General features: G+C 42.8%; 1 protein-coding gene across 3 annotated transcripts in view; it reads left to right on the forward strand.

The window, feature by feature from the left end:
• Positions 1-5933: 5933 nt before the first annotated feature.
• The window catches only part of DHRS9 (dehydrogenase/reductase 9), a 37792-nt gene continuing 21929 nt past the window's right edge, over positions 5934-21796 (forward strand). The window contains exons 1-4 of one of the 3 annotated variants that reach the window (XM_048870228.2): positions 5934-6332; positions 15700-16048; positions 20173-20431; positions 21304-21467. In XM_048870228.2, coding sequence (XP_048726185.2) covers positions 15730-16048; positions 20173-20431; positions 21304-21467 — 742 coding nt within the window. In that variant the 5' untranslated portion in view covers positions 5934-6332; positions 15700-15729. Of the gene's footprint in view, positions 6333-9869; positions 9956-14743; positions 14824-15699; positions 16049-20172; positions 20432-21303; positions 21468-21796 lie in introns of those variants that run through there. The other 2 variants (XM_048870229.2, XM_075117932.1) reach the window with 2 other exon arrangements.

Raw genomic sequence — 21796 nt, forward strand, 5'->3', positions numbered from 1 at the left:
GACAATGATTGAAGGGAGTCAGGGCTTTGTTCTGCAGTTAGATGTTAACAGATCCTTCTCTGGAGCATCCAATTGGATATGTTTGAATACACAGCAGGCTAAATATATTTTTAAATGTTTAAAACAAAAAGAAAAATGAACCCAGCCTTCAGATAAATTATTTGCTATCTTTAAAAGGAAGAGATCAGGTGGGTAAATAAAAGCATGACTATCTGTGGGGAGACAAACAAGAAATTCCAGGTTGAATGGGTGCTGCCTATGAGCAAAGGAATACATCATGGGGGTAAACACTAGGGAGGGAGAAGAGCTATTTAGCTAATAGACAATGTTTGCACAAGAACAAATGGGTAGAAACTGACCATGAACAGGTTTGCTTGTAATGGGGTAGGGGGGACAGGGCTTGGCATGGGGGGCAGGAGTCCCTTCCGGGTTATGTTTTATGTTTCTAAAATCTCATGCTTCAAGCCTTCAGCTCGTCACCTGCAGGGGTCAGGAAGGAGTTTTCTTCCCAGTGCATTCTGGGGAGTGGGGGGTTAGCTTGGTTGGGTTGATGATTGGTTTTGGTTTTTTGTCTATTTCCTTCGAAGCATCAGAGATGGCCACAGCTGAAGATGGGACACGGGATGGGGAGGACCAGGGCTCAGAGGTGGCACCAAGTGTTCTCTCAGGTGTTTGTCTGGCTGGTTCTTGCTCACATGCTCATGGTCTAACTGATTGCCATATTTGGGGGCCTGGAAGGAATTTTCCCCCAGGCCTGATTGACAGATATAGGTTTTTTTTCACCTTTGGGGTGTGAGTCACTTGCTGAGACCATGGGCTATATCTCATGGGCTATATATATCAGTTTCTGCCATTTCAGGGGCTTTGAGCATCAGTGCACCTCAGTCTCTTCTGTTCTCTTGTGGGCTATAATATTTTGATTTGGTTGTTGGGACCAATGTGGGGGTTCTGGGTTGTGTAGGAGGCGGAGGAGGAGGAGATATACAGGAAGTCAGATGATGATTTGGTGATCCCTTCTGGCCTTAAAATCTATGACTACGACTATGATTCAAATATTCCCACTTTTTCAGTGCAAGGCAGGCCCTGTTTTGTGCCCAGTCACATCCAGCTTCATGTTTTCCAAACTACTAATAGTGCATCTGCCAAATCTAGCATTTTTCCTGGAACATTACTGCTTTCTGGCACTCTTTAGATGTGCTGGAAAGTGGGAAACCAATCTATTGCTTTCTCTGGGTTCAGTTCAAGTAGCATTTCTGTGTACTAGGTAAGAACCACAGCACTAAAACATGAAAGGCCAGGGCTGGGATTTTCAAAGGCATCTGAGGGAGTTAGCTGCCAAAATCCCATTGAAATTCAGTCCATGGAATGTATGCTACTTTTGCCTGAGGGATTCTTCTTTACCAGGATCTAAGTTAAAAGGAAGCATTTAACTTATTGTGTTGGTCTCAGTTTATTCTAATGTTACTTTGCATGAGCAGAAGAAGGTCAAATTGCAATACGTTTAATGTTTCCTTTTAACCAAAGTATTTATGTCACTGTATATGCAAAATCACCATCTATTCTTCGTATTTCTTCCAACATCCTTCATGAGAGTAAGCTAGTGGGGAAATATCTTCAATATTCATAGACAGATTATTTCTCTCATACATATGTTTGGCTGCCCTTTGGCAAACATTATTAAGTCTCCTATAGAAGGCACTCCCTAGCTCCAAGATGTGACATAATTGTTTACAATTAACTAAAGGAACTGGTTTTACCACAGTAGATTAGTATATTGTCCAAAAAAAATAACCCCCAAAAATCCCTAGTGAAAGTGATCCAATAAAAAGCTTCAAGCACAAGAGAGTTAGCCACAAACTGTGACTTCCTATTCTGGGTCATAGCTGTAGAGTACTCAGATGACCATATATTTCCAATATGTCACCACACATTAATTCCAGATTGACACACCAGATGACCAAGTTGCGTCCATGCTTTGGGCCAAAGTCTGCTGTCAGGGGTAGCATTCTGGACTATCTCTGACTGTCAGAGGACTTGGTTCAGAGCAGCACTCAAGTCAGGTTACTCTACACTCCGTCAGGGCCAGGGGCAAGATAACACTGGTCCAAGAGTCAGGAGCCACAATCAGCTGAGAATCTCCCAATGACTCACACACTCAAATTAAATTTTGAGTGGAATTACTCCAGATTCTCAGTTGTGCCCCTGACAGTAAAATCAGTCCTTCATCTGTCAATGTAAGGTACTTCTAGGGAGATCATCATGGTCTCTTCTGAACACTGATGATAACACTTTGTGCTGTTCTAATGCCTTGCGTATGACGATCTCAAAGACTACTCAAACAAATCTTAATAAATTAAGCTGCACTGCAGCCCTGTGAGAAAGGAAGTGTTAATGTCCTGTATTTACATATGGGAACTGAGGCACAGCTTGTTATTTTTGCAGTTTATTTTAATTCCTCCATCTCCAAACGATGGTCACATAAACACCACCCTATACCGGAAACCTTCTGACCGCTATTCCTACCTACATGCCTCCAGCTTTCACCCAGACCACACCACACGGTCTATTGTCTACAGCCAAGCTCTACGATACAACCGCATTTGCTCCAACCCCTCAGACAGAGACAAACACCTACAAGATCTCTATCAAGCATTCTTACAACTACAATACCCACCTGCTGAAGTGAAGAAACAGATTGACAGAGCCACAAGAGTACCCAGAAGTCACCTACTACAGGATAGGCCTAACAAAGAAAATAACAGAAAGCCACTAGCCGTCACCTTCAGCCCCCAACTAAAACCTCTCCAATGCATTATCAAGGATCTACAACCTATCCTGAAGGATGACCCATCACTCTCACAAATCTTGGGAGACAGGCCAGTCCTTGCCTACAGACAGCCCCCCAACCTGAAGCAAATACTCACCAGCAACTACATACCACACAACAGAACCACTAACCCAGGAACCTCTCCTTGCAACAAAGCCCGTTGTCAACTGTGCCCACATATCTATTCAGGGGACACCATCACAGGGCCTAATAACATCAGCCACACTGTCAGAGGCTCGTTCACCTGCACATCCACCAATGTGATATATGCCATCATGTGCAAGCAATGCCTCTCTGCCATGTACATTGGTCAAACTGGACAGTCTCTACGTAAAAGAATAAATGGACACAAATCAGATGTCAAGAATTATAACATTCATAAACCAGTCGGAGAACACTTCAATCTCTCTGGTCACGCGATTACAGACATGAAAGTTGCGATATTACAACAGAAAAACTTCAAAACCAGACTCCAGCGAGAGACTGCTGAATTGGAATTCATTTGCAAATTGGATACAATTAACTTAGGCTTGAATAGAGACTGGGAGTGGCTAAGTCATTATGCAAGGTAACCTATTTCCCCTTGTTTTTTCCTACCCCTCCCCCCCCACTGTTCCTCAGACATTCTTGTTAAACCCTGGGTTTGTGCTGGAAATGGCCCACCTTGATTATCATACACACTGTAAGGAGAGTGATCACTTTAGATAAGCTATTACCAGCAGGAGAGTGGGGTGGGGGGAGAGAAAACCTTTTGTAGTGATAAACACCCATTTTTTCATGGTCTGTGTGTATAAAAACATCTTCACTATATTTTCCACTTTATGCATCCGATGAAGTGACCTGTAGCTCACGGAAGCTTATGCTCAAATAAATTGGTTAGTCTCTAAGGTGCCATAAGTACTCCTTTTCTTTTTGTGAATACAGACTAACGCGGCTGCTACTCTGAAACATCTCCAAACAGTTATTTCACCTTGTCATTTACAGTGTTAAAGCTGCAGATCGTGAGCCAGTGTAGGGCAAGCCACAATACCACATACTAATACCTCTGCATCCTGCTTCTACTAGCATTTTGAGTAATTGTACTTTATCTTTGTTTAATTGCTAAAAAACCTATTTCCTCCCATTTCAGAGAACTCACATCTCTCAGCTCACCAGACCTTCACTTCTGGACAGCAAGGCTTCGGAAGTAACTTTTTCTGTTTAGCCCCAAATGGTATCATGCTCCCGTGCCCAAATAATACAAAGTCCTAAAAAATAGAGACGCTGAGCAACAGTGTGTATAATTGGTTCCAGAATTAACCCAGGAAACAGGATCTATTATTTTTGTTTGCAACTTAAATTATGGAGCAACTGTTTTAAGGAAGCTTATGTTTAAATAAATTGGTTAGTCTCGAAGGTGCCACAAGTACTCCTTTTCTTTTTGCGAACACAGACTAACACGGCTGCTACTCTGAAACCTGTTTTAAGGAAGAAATTTAAGTTATCTTCATTTTAAAAGTCTTCATTTTTAATCTTTTCTTGGAGTGTGTGTCATGTACTTTTATTAATTTTCTTAATGCAGTTGAATAATAATAATGAATAATAGATAAAAGACTTTAGAAGAAATAGAAGAGATGAGAAGGGGACAGATAGTTCTATGGTACAAAAGGCTTGGAAGAATTAGCTTTTTATCAGTAATTGTTGATAAAAATCAATTTCATCATACCCACAGAAACCGGAAAAAATATTTCCATCAGTAATCATCAAAATTTACATATTGGCAAACAAGAAAAATGCTGCTTAAGACCTTATTAGATTTTGATTTAAGGATATTTACTTTGTATATTTTGACCTGTAATTTTGGTAATTTGTGTTTTTGTTGGATCATATTAAAGAAGTTCTGTATTAAAATCACAAATGAATTTGATTCCCCATAGTTTAAATTCCAGGGTATTACTAATTAAGAGGTCTCTTGGCTTTCGGTACTGTTTCTCTCCCTCTATGTGTGAAACTTGCAAGCTGCTAATTGCATTAGTACATTCTAAGACAGAGTCTGTTCTCAAAGCAATTCACCCAGAGAGAGACTCAAAGCAATACTCTGTAACAACAGAAGCAGCACCCAGAGATTCCCCGCCTTTTTGTTGTATTAACAATTGTGATTAAAATAGAGATAGAGGATGTATGTGGATGGATGCTTGGTGTGGATAATAACTGAATGATCAGGGAGGTGCCAGCCTAAGAATCAGTGTCCATCGGCTGAAGAAGGCGTCAAGTGGAAATAACCAGAGGACCCCCTGGAGGGCAGACTGGAATCCACCCAACAGCCTCAAGAATGGGAGAACCAAAGAACAAGATAAAATCTAGCAGTATGGAGCCGTCACAGGAATGTGCTATCTGCTGATTGATTCAGCAACAGCATGACGAAGCAATTCCCATAGACTGGCATAGGAAGAAATTCCTATAAAAATGGACTCTAGAAAGTGAGAACTTTGGGGTCTGATTCTGCAAACCAACTCCCAGGAGCATCAGATGAGCATCTGAAAAGGCCCTGCTCCCTCCTCATGTCCAGGCCACCGGCTTGGCATGAGCAACTCTAAGTCTGGTAACTATGATAACAACCTTGCAGAATCTGTGTGTGTGTGTTTGTATGAATGAATGTGTGAATAAATGTGAGATTGAATGGAATGTTATAGCTATAACTAACTGCTTACTATGATTCTTTCTGTATTCACAATAAATGTGGTATTTTGCCTTTTTCCCTTTTATAAGATCCTGCAGGTTTTTAATTTATTGGTATAACATTTTAACGGTTATAAAGCTTTAACTTCTTGAATCTCAAAATCTACTGTCATTAAATAATTATTGTTTGACCCCATGTGATGGGCTCTCCACCCCAGACAGGACTGGAAGCTGTTAAGGTGGCCAGGTAGGCCTATTAGCTCACAGACTCATAAACTTTCAGGATGCACCTGAAGAAAGAGCCAGGGAGCAGGGAAGTGATTGCAAGCAGGTTCAGCTGTGTACGAATAAGTGGGGCCTATAAAGCCAGGAAGCTGGTAACAGACAGGGGCAGCTGCTGGGAAAAGGCAGTCACTCCCTGGGAAGAGGGAGGAGGTTTTGGAGGCAGTACACTCAGGGAAAGGAGGGGAGCCAGAGTGATAGGAAGCAGTCCAGGGAATGAGCAGTGAGGGCTGGGAGAGGAAAGCCGAGAACTGCTGGGCTGAATGTCACTGAACTGGAACCCAGAGTAGAGGGTGTGTCTGGGTTCCCCCACCCACCACTGGGGAAGTGGCACAAGCAGGATAGTGAATGGAAAGACTGCCTGAGTCACTGTGAGAATGGAAGGATTGTACCCGGCAGGTGGAACGTTGAGTGACCTAGCTGGAGGACTGAGTCACTAAGAGGATGCTGCTGTTCCTGGATGAGAGAGGAGCTGCGGACCTGAGAGAGAGGTGCAGCGATACAAAGGGGTGTTGACCTCAAGAGCTAATCCCCAGAGTGACTAGGAGGAGGTGCCAGACAAGTGGTGAGTAGAGCACCCTGTGACATCCCCTCCCCCAATAATTTCCCACAACTGTGAAAATGTAAGTCAATAAAAAATTAAAGTAAAAATAAACATTAATATTATCTATCAAAACTATAAAAAATAAATCAAATTCTGCCAAGCCTAACTCTGACACTGGCAGTAGTAAATATGCAGTGCAAATTAGCATATGTTCATTGTAGCAGGAAAATCCCTGATCAGTTCACTTACACTGCATGGATTGGCGTTTCTTGCAACGGCAGAGTTATAAATAGAGGACAAGGTGGGTGAGGTAATCTCTTTTATTGGACCAACTTCTGTTGGTGAGAGACAAGCTTTTGAGCTTAAACCGTGTTCTTCTTCAGGTAATTTATTTTCTGTGTAAGCTTAAAAGCTCGTCTCTCACTCCAACAGAAGTTGGTCCAATAAAAGATATTACCTCACCCACCTTGCCATGCTTATACACTGTCTTTAGTCAGAAGAGCTATAATACATTTAACATTAGCTAGTACTAGCTTCTAAATGAAATGAAATGAAAAGAACCAACAGTCAATCAAAACTTCCATAAGATGAATGTTAAAAGCATTTATTTTTCTATGTGTGGCTTCAATGGGATATTGATCATTTCATTACCATGCATGTCAAAATAGTTTATTCTCATGTTGCCACTTCTGAGAACAACAGTTTATTTCTTCTGGTACTTCAAAAATGCTAAATCTGTGGCCTTGGAAAAAGACTACATACTTTGCTTAGCGTCTGACTTTTCTCACTGGTGTGTTCTCTTCAGTTATTCATCTAGCAATGAAAAGAAATCATCAGGTCACAAATACAGGAACTGCTCCTGAAGGCTGCAGAGCAGACAAAGTTTCCATTTAATGGGAGTCTTTGCTAGTGTTAGCAAAAATTGCAGGAGTGGGTCCAAAAAAAGAAAATTGTGGACAAACCAGCTGACCAGCTTAAAGAAAATACATTATTGCGACCTTTCCATTTCTGCATGATAAGAATGAAAGTAAATAAAATAACATGGCTCTATATATGCATAGAGCCCTGCAAATCCATGGATATTTGCTTTTTATCTGCAGATATCCATGGATCATTTTTACCCTATTGTTTTAGGGTAACATTATATACTTTCATATCTTTTAAAAATTTAAATTAAAATCATAAGTTATTTAGAAAAAAGGAACAAGAAGATGGGTACATGACTGAATCGTTTGCAATTGTCTTTTTAATTTACCATTCAGAATAATTTGTCATGTAATTTCGGCAAATAATTCTCAAACATTTCCAATATTCAAAATTAGGTTATGTTGGTTAGTTTTGATTGGTCACATGGTATGATTCTTTTTCTGGATTGCATGAGCAGAACTCTTAGAATCAGAATTCCAATATAACTGTTCAGCTATTAATTCAAAAGGCACTTTCCACAAATATCCTTCAATATATTCTTAACATTTATCATTTTTCTTTCCATTGCTACCAGTAAAATTAATCACTAAAATATTATAGAAAACATACACAAAACAGACAAGAACTCCACTGGATGAGGAAACCACTCTCACCAAAGTCTCACGAACTTCCTAGTTCAGAAACCAGTCTCTAGTCTCATCCCGTTTAACCTGTCAGCCACTGTTGGCTTCCATGACCCTATTCTCCCCTGGGTCTCCTCCTATCTCTTTAACTATGCCATCAGTGTGATCTTCAGAGGATCCTCATCATCATTCCTCCAGCTTTCTGTGGTGGTCCCACAGGGCTCTGCCCTTGATCTCCTCCCCTCTCCCTCTACACTTTATCTCTGGGTAATCTCATCTGCAGACAAATTCAGCTATCATCTCTATGCTGACAACCCACAGATTTCTCTATTCCAGACCAGTCTCCTGTCCAAACTAAAATCTTAGCCTGTCTCTCTGACATCTCCTTGTGGATGTCTAGCCACCAGCTCAAGCTCAACATGGCTAAAACAGAGCTCCAAGCCATTCCCCAACTCTCCCAACCACTTGCTTTCTCAATTGCTGAACACAACACCACCACCCTGCCTGTCGCCCAGAGCTGTAACCTAAGCTTCAACTCAGAACTCTGTCTAGGTCCTCACATCCAGGCTATGTCTAAATCTTGCTGATTCTTTCTGCAAAACATCACTAAGATACAATCATTTCTACCCATCCAAGCAGCTAAAACTCTCATCCAGGCACTCATCATCTCACATCTCAATTACTGCCCATCCTTCTCTCTGGCCTTGACAAACTAATCTTACCTCACTTACATCCATTCAGAATGCTGCTGCAAAGGTCATTCTCCTAGCCTGTCGCTTTGACCATGTCACCCCTCTCTGAGTCCCTCCACTGGAGCCCCTTTCTCTATGACATTAAACATAAGATGCTTGCATTAATTTTCAAGCTCCTTTATGGTCTATCCCCACCCTACTTGTCATCCCTCATTCACTATCAAGATGTTGACTGTCCCCTCCAATCAGCCCATGGTGTCAGCCTCCATCACCCACCGGTTAAATTCCCTAAAAGCCCCTGCCATGCTGGCCCTTGTGCTTGGGAGGATCACCCCATAAACATCTGCAAAATTACCACATTCTCCTCCTTCAAAACCCTCCTTTGCTGTGATACCTACATAACACCTGACTGCTGGTGTGCTGAGACCTCTGCCTATCGTGCTGACCAATACTGTCTCATTGTTTCCTTGTATTCCCCCATCAAGCTGTCTGTACCCATCTCTTGTTTCTTATCTTATGCTTAGATTGTGTGCCTCTTGGGGCAGGGACCATTTTTGTTCTGTGTTTGTACAGCACCTAGCACAATGAGGTCCTGGTCCATGACTGAGGGATCCAGGTGCTATGTTAACACAAATAATATTAAATGAACAATCCAAGCACATTCATTTTTAAATGCAAGGAAATGGTCACGGTGAATTCTTTTCATTATCTGCCCCACTCTAGAATCCAGGAGTCAGGGGAAAGACACTTTTGCCCCATCCTCTCCTCAAACCAAGTGGTCTTGCAAGCAGGTGCACAGGGCTGCAGCACCACTGAAGTTTGGCCATGAAGGCTGCTTCACCATGACAGAGAGGCAGCTGGGCCAAACCCGAATGGCAATGCCACTCCACACACCAGGTCACAATGTTCAGAGCAGGACCCAGCCTCATGGGACACTGTTGCTGCAGGGTACACTGACTCTCTAACCCTTCCTCCCCCCTGTGGTAATTTTTTGGAAGGATGGGAGGGGCTCATTTTCAGATTTTGCCGCACGTCCCCAAAAAGCTCTGTGGCCCTGCTAGAATCAAATCAAAGAACCTCTGAAACCAACGTAGCTGCCTACACTAACAGTGAAGTTTTGGCTCATTTCGGAGTGCACAGGTGACATATATAATACCCAGCAATGGATCATATAACAAACATGAATAAGGAACAAACATTAATCAAGCTCATCCAATCTTCCAATGATCAAGACAGAGCTGCTATTTATGACAACTGACTTGTGAAACCGATGTAACCAGTCTTTTCCTGGTTCAGCACTACTTCCTTAAGTAAGCACACACAGAGAACATATCTTCCCTAAACAGACAGAGAAACAAGGCAGTGACTACCTTCAAGAGACCATATCTCCCCTAAATCAGTTGTGAGTAAAATTTTTCATGTAAGCATTTTATTTATTCGGCTCAAACTTGTCTTTACATGGTAACCTTAGACATAGAGGGGAAGAAAAGGAAACGCTTTTCTGAATCTGATTCATTTAGAGTTACTGATAAATGTTTCCAGTTCGGTGATACTTGGCTTTTTACAATTGCCAGGGAAATACTTTCATCTGGTTTTGAAATTTTGAGGAACAACAGGGTACTTTTGTCTCTCCCTCTCAAATGAGCTCACTGAGAGGCAGGGACTTAATCTATTTGCTATGTGTGGCCGCGAGGGCCAGCGGGAAGATACCAGCGAAAGGAGGACGCTCAGGCCCAAGAATAGTAAACTATCCTTTATTGAAGGAAGGAAGAACTTGCGCCCCAATCTGCGCGGGGAGCCCCTAGGACGCACGGAGCCGCTGCCAGGGACTCTGGCCGTTCGGGACAGCTGACCAGACAGGATTCTGCCGGGGGGCATCCTCTGCGGCGCTATATTCTCTGCTCTTATCTCAGGGTTACCTGAGGTCAACAGCTGGTTACATTCTTACATGTATTATTTATGCTTATTACATAAACTGACTCGTTTACAGGCAAAAATGCTGAGCTATGCTACAATAGCTTTTGGCGGGGTCTGTCAAAGTTCATTGAAACTGCATGCATCCTCTGCTTACATCCAGTCACGTACTCAGTCCACCACTTAGCTCCTCACCAATCTTCCGCAACCTTGCCCCTACACTATGCTTCTGAAAAAAGTTGTTCTCAGTTTGAATTACAAGTATTAACACAAGATTGCCACAAATGCAAGATTCTTGAAGTGTGGCTGTGCACAGAAAGTGCTTCAAAGCTCCTGCTGATTCAGGAATAGTGCCATGAAAATGTGTCTTCACTTTTTTCTTGGTGTTCACAGGAAACTTGCTAGAGATATTTAGTATTCACTTTGTCCAACACAGGTTTTACCCTCTACTTTTTTTGAGGTTTTACTGTTCAAAAGCAGAAGTGGCATGTCTGTCCTGTGAGATGCCACTACATAGTTACAATATTTTTCCTTCATCTGTGCATGATTTTGGAGAAGGAAATGAAATACCCCAAGCAGAACTGAAGAAAGTAAATTGACCATTAAGAAAAAGTATGTAATTTGTAACTTTGCCAGCTAGAAGAGAGGAGTTGCCTCTCTGAAAGGTGTTCTTTGCTGATAAGAATCAATTTTCATTTCATTTAATGAAATGAAATTTCTTATTTGTGTGGGGAATAAGTTGAACTGCTAGGTACAGTAGCTATAATACAATGGCTAAATCTGTGTGCTCCTGTCTCCTTCTTGTGGCTGGCTGCCTGCATATAATGTATGTGTCTACTATCACCATCAGCCAGTGGAGTTACTCCTTCAGATCAAGGGGGGGAAGTCTGTGGTTTTGGTCCATAAACATCATAACCTCTATCACAACTGATGACCTTGGTAAGGAGCTCATTACAGAAAGCCAGCTTACTTTCTTGTGGTCTCACTCATAGAACTTCACTATACAGAGAAACGTAATTGTACTGACTACAGCTGTTTGAAAATTTGGGATTTTCCTTTCACAGGACATTTTTATAATTCAAAATTACTTTCCATTCCAAACTGGAGCCAAAAGTCAAAATGTCAGAATTTTTCACAAAAAATGAAGAATTCTGAAAAGTTTCAAATTGGAAATGTCAAAACAGAAAAATTAGGACATTTTCAATCGAAATGAAATGATTTGACGTAAAATTATTCTTTCAACTCAATGCTTCAAAATAAAAAAATTTCATTCCAAAATGCTGATTTCAAAGAAAGCAAAATAATTAGACTGAATTTCAGTCTAAAGGGTTGTTTACACTGTACACTCCTCATGTCAGGGAGTAGAGTACAGAAGCTGCAAACTCCTCCCAGCACAGGCATAAATAGCAGTGTAGATGATGAGACACTGCTTAGGTGAGAAGAGACACACTAGAACCTTAGGGCATGTCTACACTGCAATTAAACACCTGCAGCTGGTCTGTGGGACCTCACCAGGTCCCAAAGCCCAGCTCCAGCCTGAACCTTAACATCTATACCTCAATTAAACAGCCCTGCAGCCTGATCTCCCCCCCCCCCCAGAGCAGTGGTTCTTAACCTGGGGTGCACACGCCCCTGGGGGGTGCAAGACGCCCTTTCTGGGGGGTGAGACATGCCAGATTTTTTTAGATGGTAAATCATCGAAAACACAAATTCAGCCCAGGCACGTAAGTACAACAAACAGTTGTTTCAGAAAATGAAGGAATGGCCATCACAACTAAAGTGACAAAGCATTTGCAACAGTTGAGTGACTCTTTCCAAGGATATTTTTCCACTGTAGATCTTGATGTAGAAAAGAAATGGATACTGGATCCATTTCTTTTTAACCTGGATTCCATCAACGATAGTGATTTGATGAAAGATCTCATTGAATTATGAGCCAATGGCCGAATCCAAATGGAGTTTGCGAAATGATGCTTGGGAATTTCTGGTGTCCTCAACTAGCACCGTTTCCACAACTGATGCAGACGGCACTGGAGATCCTTGTGCCATTTGTGACTACATACTTGTGTGAGAGGGTTTTCATCACTCTTACACATCAAAACAAAGGCCAGAAACCGCCTAAATGAGAGTGAAGACATGCGTGTGGCTATTTCAAAAAAAGTTCCTCATTTCTCGAACATCATTGAACAAAAGCAACAGCAGAAGAGTTGGTAAACTTAAAGTGTGTAATTTTTCATGTATTCTTAATTTTACTGTGAAATTAAAATAAATACCATACATACTCGATCACAAGCCAGTTTGTTTATAAGCTGAGCCCCCCCAAGATGGATAAGGAAAAATGGAAAATTTTTATGACCCAGTCATAAGCTGACCCTATAATTCAGCAGTCAGCAAACTTTGGCTACCGGGCCATCAGGATAAGCCACTGGCAGGCCGAGATGGTTTGTTTACCTCTAGCGTCCACAGGCACAGAGGTAAACCTAAGTAAATAAAGTGTCCCGGCATGCCAGAACTGGTGGGGAAATTTTTGGAGGAAGGAAAAGCTGGGGTCAGGGGAGTAACCCCTGTGACCAACTCCAACATGACCCCACCCCTAGCCCGAGACCCCCACACTTTCCCCATCCCACCTTAGCTGGGGCGGGCCAGGGGAGGATGTCTCTGGCCTAGCCAGAGCTGCTCTGGCAGGCTGGGCAGCGCAGTCACAGCCTGCTCCGGCAGGCGGGGCCAGAGCATGCTCTGGTGGGTGGGGTCGAGCGGCGCAGCCGCGGCCTGCCAGCCCCGGAGCTGCAGCTGCTTCAGAGGCTGTGGGGAGAGCAGCGTGGCCAGAAGCGGAGAGCCTCTGGCCCTGCCTCTTCCCTCCTGGCTCTTCTGGCTGTGCTGCCTCTCCTTGCCCCCTCTGTTGGGGGGTGGGGCTGCGTCCCACCTCTCCCGCTCTCTATACCCGTTCATAAGCCGACCCCCTTCTCTTGTGCTTTCCTTTTTTACTAAAAAAATTCAGCTTACAAACGAGTATATAAGGTATATAATTCTATCTCTTTCAGTCTATAGTTATGATATATCTAGGTTTAAAGAACTGACCTACTTCAACCATTTTTGATAAGGGGTGCGAGAACATATTTTGAGAACCAAAGGGGTACAGGCTGCAGTAAAGCTTAAGAACCACTGCCCTTGAGAGTCAGCTGAACACAGGCCAGCCAGGGGGTGTTTAATTGTGGTGTAGACACACCCTTAGATTGTGTATCCTCTGTGGCTCTCTACACACCCAAGCAGTGCCTCACCCATCTGCACTATGATAAACCGAATTATTTTTCCAAAGAAGCTGATTAAAGGTCACAGAGAAAAGCAACATTCTTTTGTGTATACATAAGTTTACACACTAGAACTCCTTGTTCTAATGTACAAAGAAAATATACTTAACCACACTGGGATCAAGCATTTGTTTATCTAGTTCAGTGACCTCTCCCCACAACTGAAGTCACAGGGGACAGCAAAGTTAAGCAACACAAATTAGTATATGTATGTATCCTGTTCTGCAACACTTATGTGCAACACCTTGCAATGCAAGAGGCTGCACCCACTTCCATCAAAGATATTTACAAGAAGACAAGCATAACATGTAACACAGGCCACTCTAGCTATAAGCAAATGAGGAAACAGCCTAGGGCAGCAGATTTCTGGGCAGCTCTCTAGGGTGGCAGATTTGGTCCAGCCGACCCTCCACCATAACAGAGAATTAGCTGGGCCAAATCTGAGTGGCATTGCAACCCAGGGTGCCCCGTCACAACACCACTCACTTACATTTGCCCTGGCTACTCTTCTGTCATGATGGAGGCACAACCAGGCCAAATCTACTGCCCTAGGAGGGGGCAAGCACACTGAAGTTTTACCTAGGGCAGCAGATTGTCTTGAGCAGCCTCTGACAAGCAGCCACATTAGCTAGGAAATCAGGCAAAAGATATATGGGTCCTTGTGTTTTAGGGCATAAAGTGATTACATGTGGGGATAAGAAAGGAACACCCCTCCCTCCCACAATACAATACAGGAACATCCCTCCCTCCCACAATACAGAACAACAGGTTAAATGCATGTGCTTTGCTTTTGCACTGTTTAGTTGTTTGGTTGTTTTTGTCTTCTTCCAGATGGAGAATTTGGCCAGAGTGAATGTAGCAGCAATGACTGCCTGCAGCAGTGAGATAGCAGTGTCTATATGCAGTGTATAAAAATACTAAGTTACCTTCTCTCTGTTTAGCAGGTCTCCCAGATTATTTCATTGTGTCTTGTTTTCTGTGTCATGGCCCTAGATGAGGAGGCACAACCAATTGTTTTTCACTCAAGTTTTGACTGTAATGAATGCTGGTATGTCCATTGTTAATTATTTATTATTTGCTCATTCTTATTATTGCAGTCGATCCCAAAATGTGGTAGACTCTTACCAAACACAAAAGGCAACACAGGGTTGAATGGTCAGATTCACTTCTAAAGGAGCAGGGATGCAAATTGCACCCTCCTGAACTCATGGGACGAATGTACTAGAGGAGAAATTTACTCCCTGAGGGGGACAAGTGCCACCATCCTCCTCTGGGACTCTGTCTGGGAAAGACAGTCTTAGATTCCAATTGGGAGGAGCTCTGCTAGTGGACTGTCCCCCGGAAATGCATAATCCCAGTAATCAGCGTATTTGTGATTATAATCTATTTTTACCTGTATTACCATAGCACCTAGGAGCTGTAGTCCTGGATCAGGACCCCATTGTGCGATGTGCTGGTCTGCTCCCTTCCACGATGGCCCTACCCACATTTTTGGGGTGCTGCAAGGAGGAAGGTTGGGGGTGGCTTGTGCAGCTGGACCCCTGCTCCTCATAGACCTTGCACTGCCCGTTGCTTTATTGTGCTAGTACAAATCAAGGAGTGAGTGCAGCCCAGTCTTGTCAGTCTCCTTCTATACAGCCTTCATTTTTGCTGCCCTGCTCTAAACTCTTTACATCTCAACTATGTCTCCTTTGGAGCTGAGGCTCTGAAAAGGGGATGCAGTGTTCAAGGGTCCTTTTATTCTGTAAAATCCCATCATAACATTTTTGCCATGTTAGCTTTTGTCCTCATTTTAATCAAGCAATAATCCTATAGGTGCAGAACACTGAGGAAGTCGCTTCAAGGAGCTGTGTCCTCTCCTGTTTAAATGAACTCGGAACAAAAGTGCGGGAAAGCCTCCCTTCATTGGTTCTTTCTGTTTCAGGAGAAAAGGGACCAGAAGTCTTTAGTGAAAATGTTTTTCCACATCCTCATCTTTCTGACCGTCTTCTATTTGTGGTGGAGATGGAAGGCACAAGATGCGCAGAAGATTAGAGATCTCACAGACAAATATATATTCATCACTGGATGTGACTCGGGATTTGGAAATCTGGCAGCAAGGACTTTTGATAAGAAAGGATTTCGAGTTCTTGCCAGTTGTCTGACTGAAGCGGGAGCAGTGGAGCTAAAAGCAGCAACCTCAGAGCAGCTCCAAACAGTGTTGCTGGATGTGACAGATCCAGACAATGTTAGGAAGGTGGCTGAGTGGATTAAAGCTGAAGTGGGGTCAGCAGGTGAGTGACAGAAGATCTGGATTATTTCCTATGTAGCCCCTCCCTGAGGTGTGGCTCATACCTCCTCCTTTATGCTTGCTTCTTGGAACTGGCTTCTCCCCTCTCCTGAGATCTTTTTAGTGATGCTGGTGTCTCCACCCAAGATGACTCCTTGCTGTGCCTGTGACACAAGGTTGCTGTCCCTGGAGAACATTAATACTACCATTGCTAGCAAGAAGTATAAAACCCAGCACATGCAAAACAATTAAATACATCAACATAAACCCCAGTAAAGAAATGACACATCCAAAAATAACAATATAACAGCAGTGACCTTTACTGGGAGCAGGACTATAGGTTCTGGGGAAGGAAAAGGTTAGGGTTAACTAATAAGTACTAAAACATGAATAAATCAACCAATTCCCCACCTCTCAACATGCACAACACCTTCCAGCCCACAGCTGGCACATCGCAGGTAGGTGATATGGTGGGGGTGAGTTTGGAGATGAGTGTTGTAGCACTGTTGGCCAACTAAAATAAAAACAAAATGGTCCTCTTACAGTGTCTTTACCCTTAGGTGGGCAAAGTCTTGTCATGGCTCTCTGGTTGGGAGTCCAATGGAGGTTTTGGTGGGTTGGATCTCTATCACTGTGGACACTGGTCTCTGCAGAGCTGGAACTGCCTGACCCATGCACTAGACTCCACAGCAATTCAAAGATTCTCCTTTGTAGGGAGGGGAAGTTAATCAAAGATCCCCTGAGTTGGTCTGCTTCTCGCTCCGCTCCCAAACTCAAAACTGAAACAAAAACTGGTCCCTTTGTCTCTGAGTCGGGACAAAGCCCCATCGAGGGGCTGAGCAGCCCTGGCTCATCACTGGCCCAGTAAACTGCTTGTCCATATCACCTCATCCACAAACCACCCTATTGACCTCAGCAAGGGTTTCTAAACCATTCTATCTCCACCCCTGGCTCCAAGCATGCTTGGAAATGGTGTCAGAGGGCTCTGGTAGCCGTTATTATTATAGTCCAGAGGGTAGGAACCCCGGGAAGCTCAGTCGAGAGCTCTAGGAGCTGAGCAAACTCCAATGAGAGGTTACACTTACGTGAATTGCAACTGTTTAAGAGGCATGGATAAAAACTGCAAAATAGATCCCTCGGGATATTTGTTTGAAATTTGTATTTGGCTGTGTTGTCTTTTATATCGCTTTCCACAAATATTCTAATGGATGACTTCACTGGAAGGAATCTTTATGGATTCAGTTAATTTTAGGTGAATATTGGAGAATATTGTTGGAAAGTAGACAAATATTCACAATGGAAACTGAATTTTATTGACTTTGATGGGACTGTTTGTGTTTCAAGCTGAGCACATCCTTAAGTGCATTGCTGGATCAGTGCCAGAGTGATCAGCACTTTGCAGAACGAAGTCCCCTGTTAGAGAGCAAAGCAGCTGAGAAAAAAGATGACTACAGGGCATAGGCACCAACTTCCCTGCTTTCCACTGGGTGCTCGACCCCCGCCCCACTCTGCCCCTGGCCCCGCCCCCCACTCCACCCCTTCAATGTGGCCCCGCCCCTGCCCAACCCCCATTCCAACCCCTTCCCCAAACTCCTCACCCCAACTCTGCCACCTCCCTGCCCCTATTCCAACCCCTTCCCCAAATGCCCACCCCGGCCCTGCCTCTTCCCCGACTCCTCCCCTGAGCACTCCACATTCCTGCTCTTCCTCCTCCCTCCCAGCACACCACCAAACAGCTGTTTGGCAGCAGCTGGGGGGAAGTGCTGGGAGGTAGGCAGAGGAGCAGGGACGTGGCGTGCTCAGCTAGGGGGAGGACGAGGAGGTGGGGGGGTGAGGGGAGCTTGGCGTCCAGTGGGTGCAGAGCACCCACTAATTTTTCCCCATGGGTGCTCCAGCCCCGGAGCACCCACGGAGTCAGCATCTACGCTAAAGGGGGGATATGAGTAAGGTCTATAAAATCATGAATGGTGCAGAGAAAGTGAATAGGGAAGTGTTGTTCACCCATTCACATTACACAAGAACCAGGAGTCCCCAATGAAATTAATAGGCAGCAGGAACAAAAGGAAGTACTTCTTCACACAGCACACAGTCAACCAGTAGAACTCTTTGCCAGGGGATGTTGTGAAGGCCAAAAGTATAACTGGGTTCAAAAACAGATAGTTTAATGGAGAATAGTTCCATCAACATGGCTATTATTCAAAATGGTCAGGGATGCAACCCCCAAGTTCTGGGTATCCCTAAGCCTCTGACTGCCAGAAGGTGGGCATGAATGACAGGGAATGGATCACTCGATAATTGCCCTGTTCATTTCCTCTGAAGCATTTGACACTGGCAACTGTCAGAAGACAGGATTCAGAACTAGCTATAGCATTGGTCTGAACCAGGGTGGCCATTCTTTTGCTCTTTAAGTATACCGTGAGAGCTATGTACAGAGTTAAGATTTTTAATATTGAATACTCTCAACAAACTGCTCATGAACAATAGACAGACCCATTATTATTTATAGAACTTTATTTAGTGGATCATTTTGAATATTAAATGCATTTTTTTGAAAATTGGGCTCTGAGTGCAGATCATTTTCAAATAGGAAAAGAGACAAAATTCATTGAACAAATTATTCATTTACATATTAATCACCTCGATCAGTTATTTATCCAGCCATAAAATATTTCCTTTGCAATCCCATATTAACTATCCAGAGGCTACCTTCATAGGATCCAATTCTGATACTGTTACTCGTGTTAATTAATTGATTGCTTTGATTTCAATGGGGCTACTGGTGGAGTAAAAGCACTGATCAGAGGTAAGATGAAACAGAATCTGGCCCGTTGAACCATGCAGCTTGGAACTTGCAACATGCAACTTCCAGTCTAACCTCCCTCGCTCCCTTTTTAATTGCTTATAACTTGCTCAAACAAGTTGTTTTGCGGTTGAAATTTTCAACATTTGGTCTAAACCTAAAGGTGATTTTTGCTGTAATGTTGGAGGACTATCCGTTCAATTCTTTTTTGAGTTTTGTGATTATAAGAAAAATTCACTTTCCTATGTCAATGTCAACACAAATGATGGAAGAACAAAACTTCAGATTTATCTTGTTTGAAAGGCTTCACTGAAATGTAAAAAATCCAAGTTTGAAAATATCAGTTCAGGATTTTTAAAGTTATGAATCTTTAAAGCTGGCAGTTTTACACATGTGTAATAGAAGAATTTTTTGGACACATTTCCAAAGATAAGAGGGCAGAGAAACCTGAGCTCAGCTCTTGGAAACTCAGTCTAAGGGCAGCTGAGTTAAGAAAGCACTTAGCTTCCGAAGGCAAATAACTACAAATCTGTTATGCCAATGTTAATACCAACACCTTTGTTAGGTGGTGCTTCACCATACTACATTGCTGTGACTAAAGAGAAGCCAGGATATGGGAGCTCCTTTGGGGAATAAATATTTTCTGGATGGAGCACCCATACAAAAAAAGATGCCTAATACAGTCCTGCAATTCAACTTTAACTGCTCTGTTAATACAGAAAGAGATAGAAGAGAAGCCATGAGAAGAGAGTCTACAGAATGACTCTGAGATTATTGTAACTAGGAGATGCAAGCCTTCCACTGCAATCATATATTGAGTGGAGGGAGACATGATATTGATGTTTCCCATTTATTGTGCTCTTAGCTGTTTTCAAAAAGATTGACTTCAATTTTGGTTGCAAGTCTAGGTCTCTTATATTATCCAGACCATCTTACCCCACCCTGATATTCTGGATATTTTACTTTTAGCTGTGTCAAAAATATTATAGCTCTTTGTTTCTAACTCCTCACTGTCCCACTGACTTCCAAAGCCCCCAGACTTCCCACCCACCCACACACCTTCAAAGGTCATCAAAGGAAAATGTTAATACAGGTTGTGAAGTGGTTTGGAAAGAGTGGTGGTGAAATGCAAGCCTCAGGTAAAATGGTGAAGGCTGCAGGAGATATAGAGGTATCTTATGTATGAGTCCCTGCCCATCTTGTAATCCATCTGGCTCTCAGACAGTTCTTGATGAGTTCTCAGTTGGTTTGGCTCCTCTTTATATTACATAGAGGTGAATATTTGCTTCCTAAATCACTACTTTAATTTTTTGTTTGTTTCTGTGCAGGTCTGTGGGGGCTGGTCAACAATGCAGGGATTATGGGACCATCAGCGCCGACAGACTGGTTGAATATTGAGCACTTCAGAGCACCAATTGAAACTAATTTAATTGGCCTCATAAATGTTACATTACATTTGCTTCCCTTGGTAAAAAAGGCCAGAGGGAGACTAGTAAACATATCCAGCACTGGAGGTCGCCTGGCAGTCTGGGGGGGTGGCTATGTTCCTTCCAAGTTTGGGGTGGAAGGATTTAATGACAGTTTAAGGTACAGTAATGTTAATTTTGAGGAAATAATACATTTTTGATAATGCTGAGAGACTTGATAGTGAGTTAGTACCCAGCAGAGGGGTAACTAATGCTAGTTGGGGAATCTAAGAATTAAGAGGCCTTATTGGGTCTGATTCTCATTTACACAGAGTCTAGATGACTGCAGTATGCACTGCAATTGGCATAATTTAAAATGCAAGGTTACTTATAAAGTCCCAGAAGCGCTATCCTGAGGAAATACCTGCCAGATAGTCGTGTGTTATAGTTAAAGTTATCCTAACAAAGTTGGGCTGTAACTATTGCTTTTTCCTCAAGCCTCTTCAACTGAGTACATGGGCTTTTCTCAGCCTTTTAACCCTGATTTTTTTGCAGGTAGGAGTTTTTTTGCTGGGGGAGGGTGTTTTTTGTGATTGTTTTTTAAACAGCGCACAGCAAGATATTCCAGAATGCTTGGACTAAGAGCAGAACTTCATGTAATAGACAGGCAGTCTTATGGATGGGTGAACCAACTCAGATAAAAAAAGCAATGACCCATATTTTAGTTTAAAACTACAACAAAAGGCAACTTTTGAAGTTTAAAGTGTGTGTGTATGTGTGTATATATATATATATATAGTCTTGTATGTACAGCCCCCTTTGTGTATCATTGCAAAGGACATCAAATAAATAAAAACAGTGGCTGCTTCCCTGAGCTGTCTACACACTGGCTCACCACTAGATAACACTTACTTACAGTTTGATCTTGGCCTTACCAATACGCACAATGAGCTACAGAGATAGGAAGAGAAAATTAGTGCAGATATAAATACATCAGCTATTAACAATGCTGTCTAAAATAGCAATGACATCATTAACTTGCTGTTTCTGCAGACGGGACATGAAAGCTTTTGGAGTTAAGGTTTCTTGCATTGAACCTGGGCTGTTCAAAACTGGACTATCCAATCGAAAAAAGGTCATCGAAGAAAGGGAGGCCATTTGGAATCAACTTCCTCCTGCCATTAGAAAACAATATGGAGAGGGGTATGTACAGAAAGGTGAGACATTACTTGATTAGTTTGTATTGAAGGGACCATGGCATTTGCAGCTTCAGGATCCTTGGAAAATGGCCCAGACTTTTCTGATTTACAGTGAACCTCTTTCTTCTGAAATTGGATGTAAAAATGGAAGCTTAAAATGCTAGACGTCATAAAATGACTATGCACAAAATAATAATTATTTTGTTCCTTCTGCCCCTTCCGATTTATCTGAGTTTTGAATAGTCAGCTTGGCATGTGACCCTTAAACAAACAAATATGCATATGCACATACCTTTGACCCAAAGATGCAAGCAGAAAACAATGAGAGGGTAGGAGAGAGATGTGTG

The sequence above is a fragment of the Caretta caretta genome, chromosome 11 (assembly GCF_965140235.1).
Source record: "Caretta caretta isolate rCarCar2 chromosome 11, rCarCar1.hap1, whole genome shotgun sequence".
NCBI classification, from domain to species: domain Eukaryota; kingdom Metazoa; phylum Chordata; order Testudines; family Cheloniidae; genus Caretta; species Caretta caretta.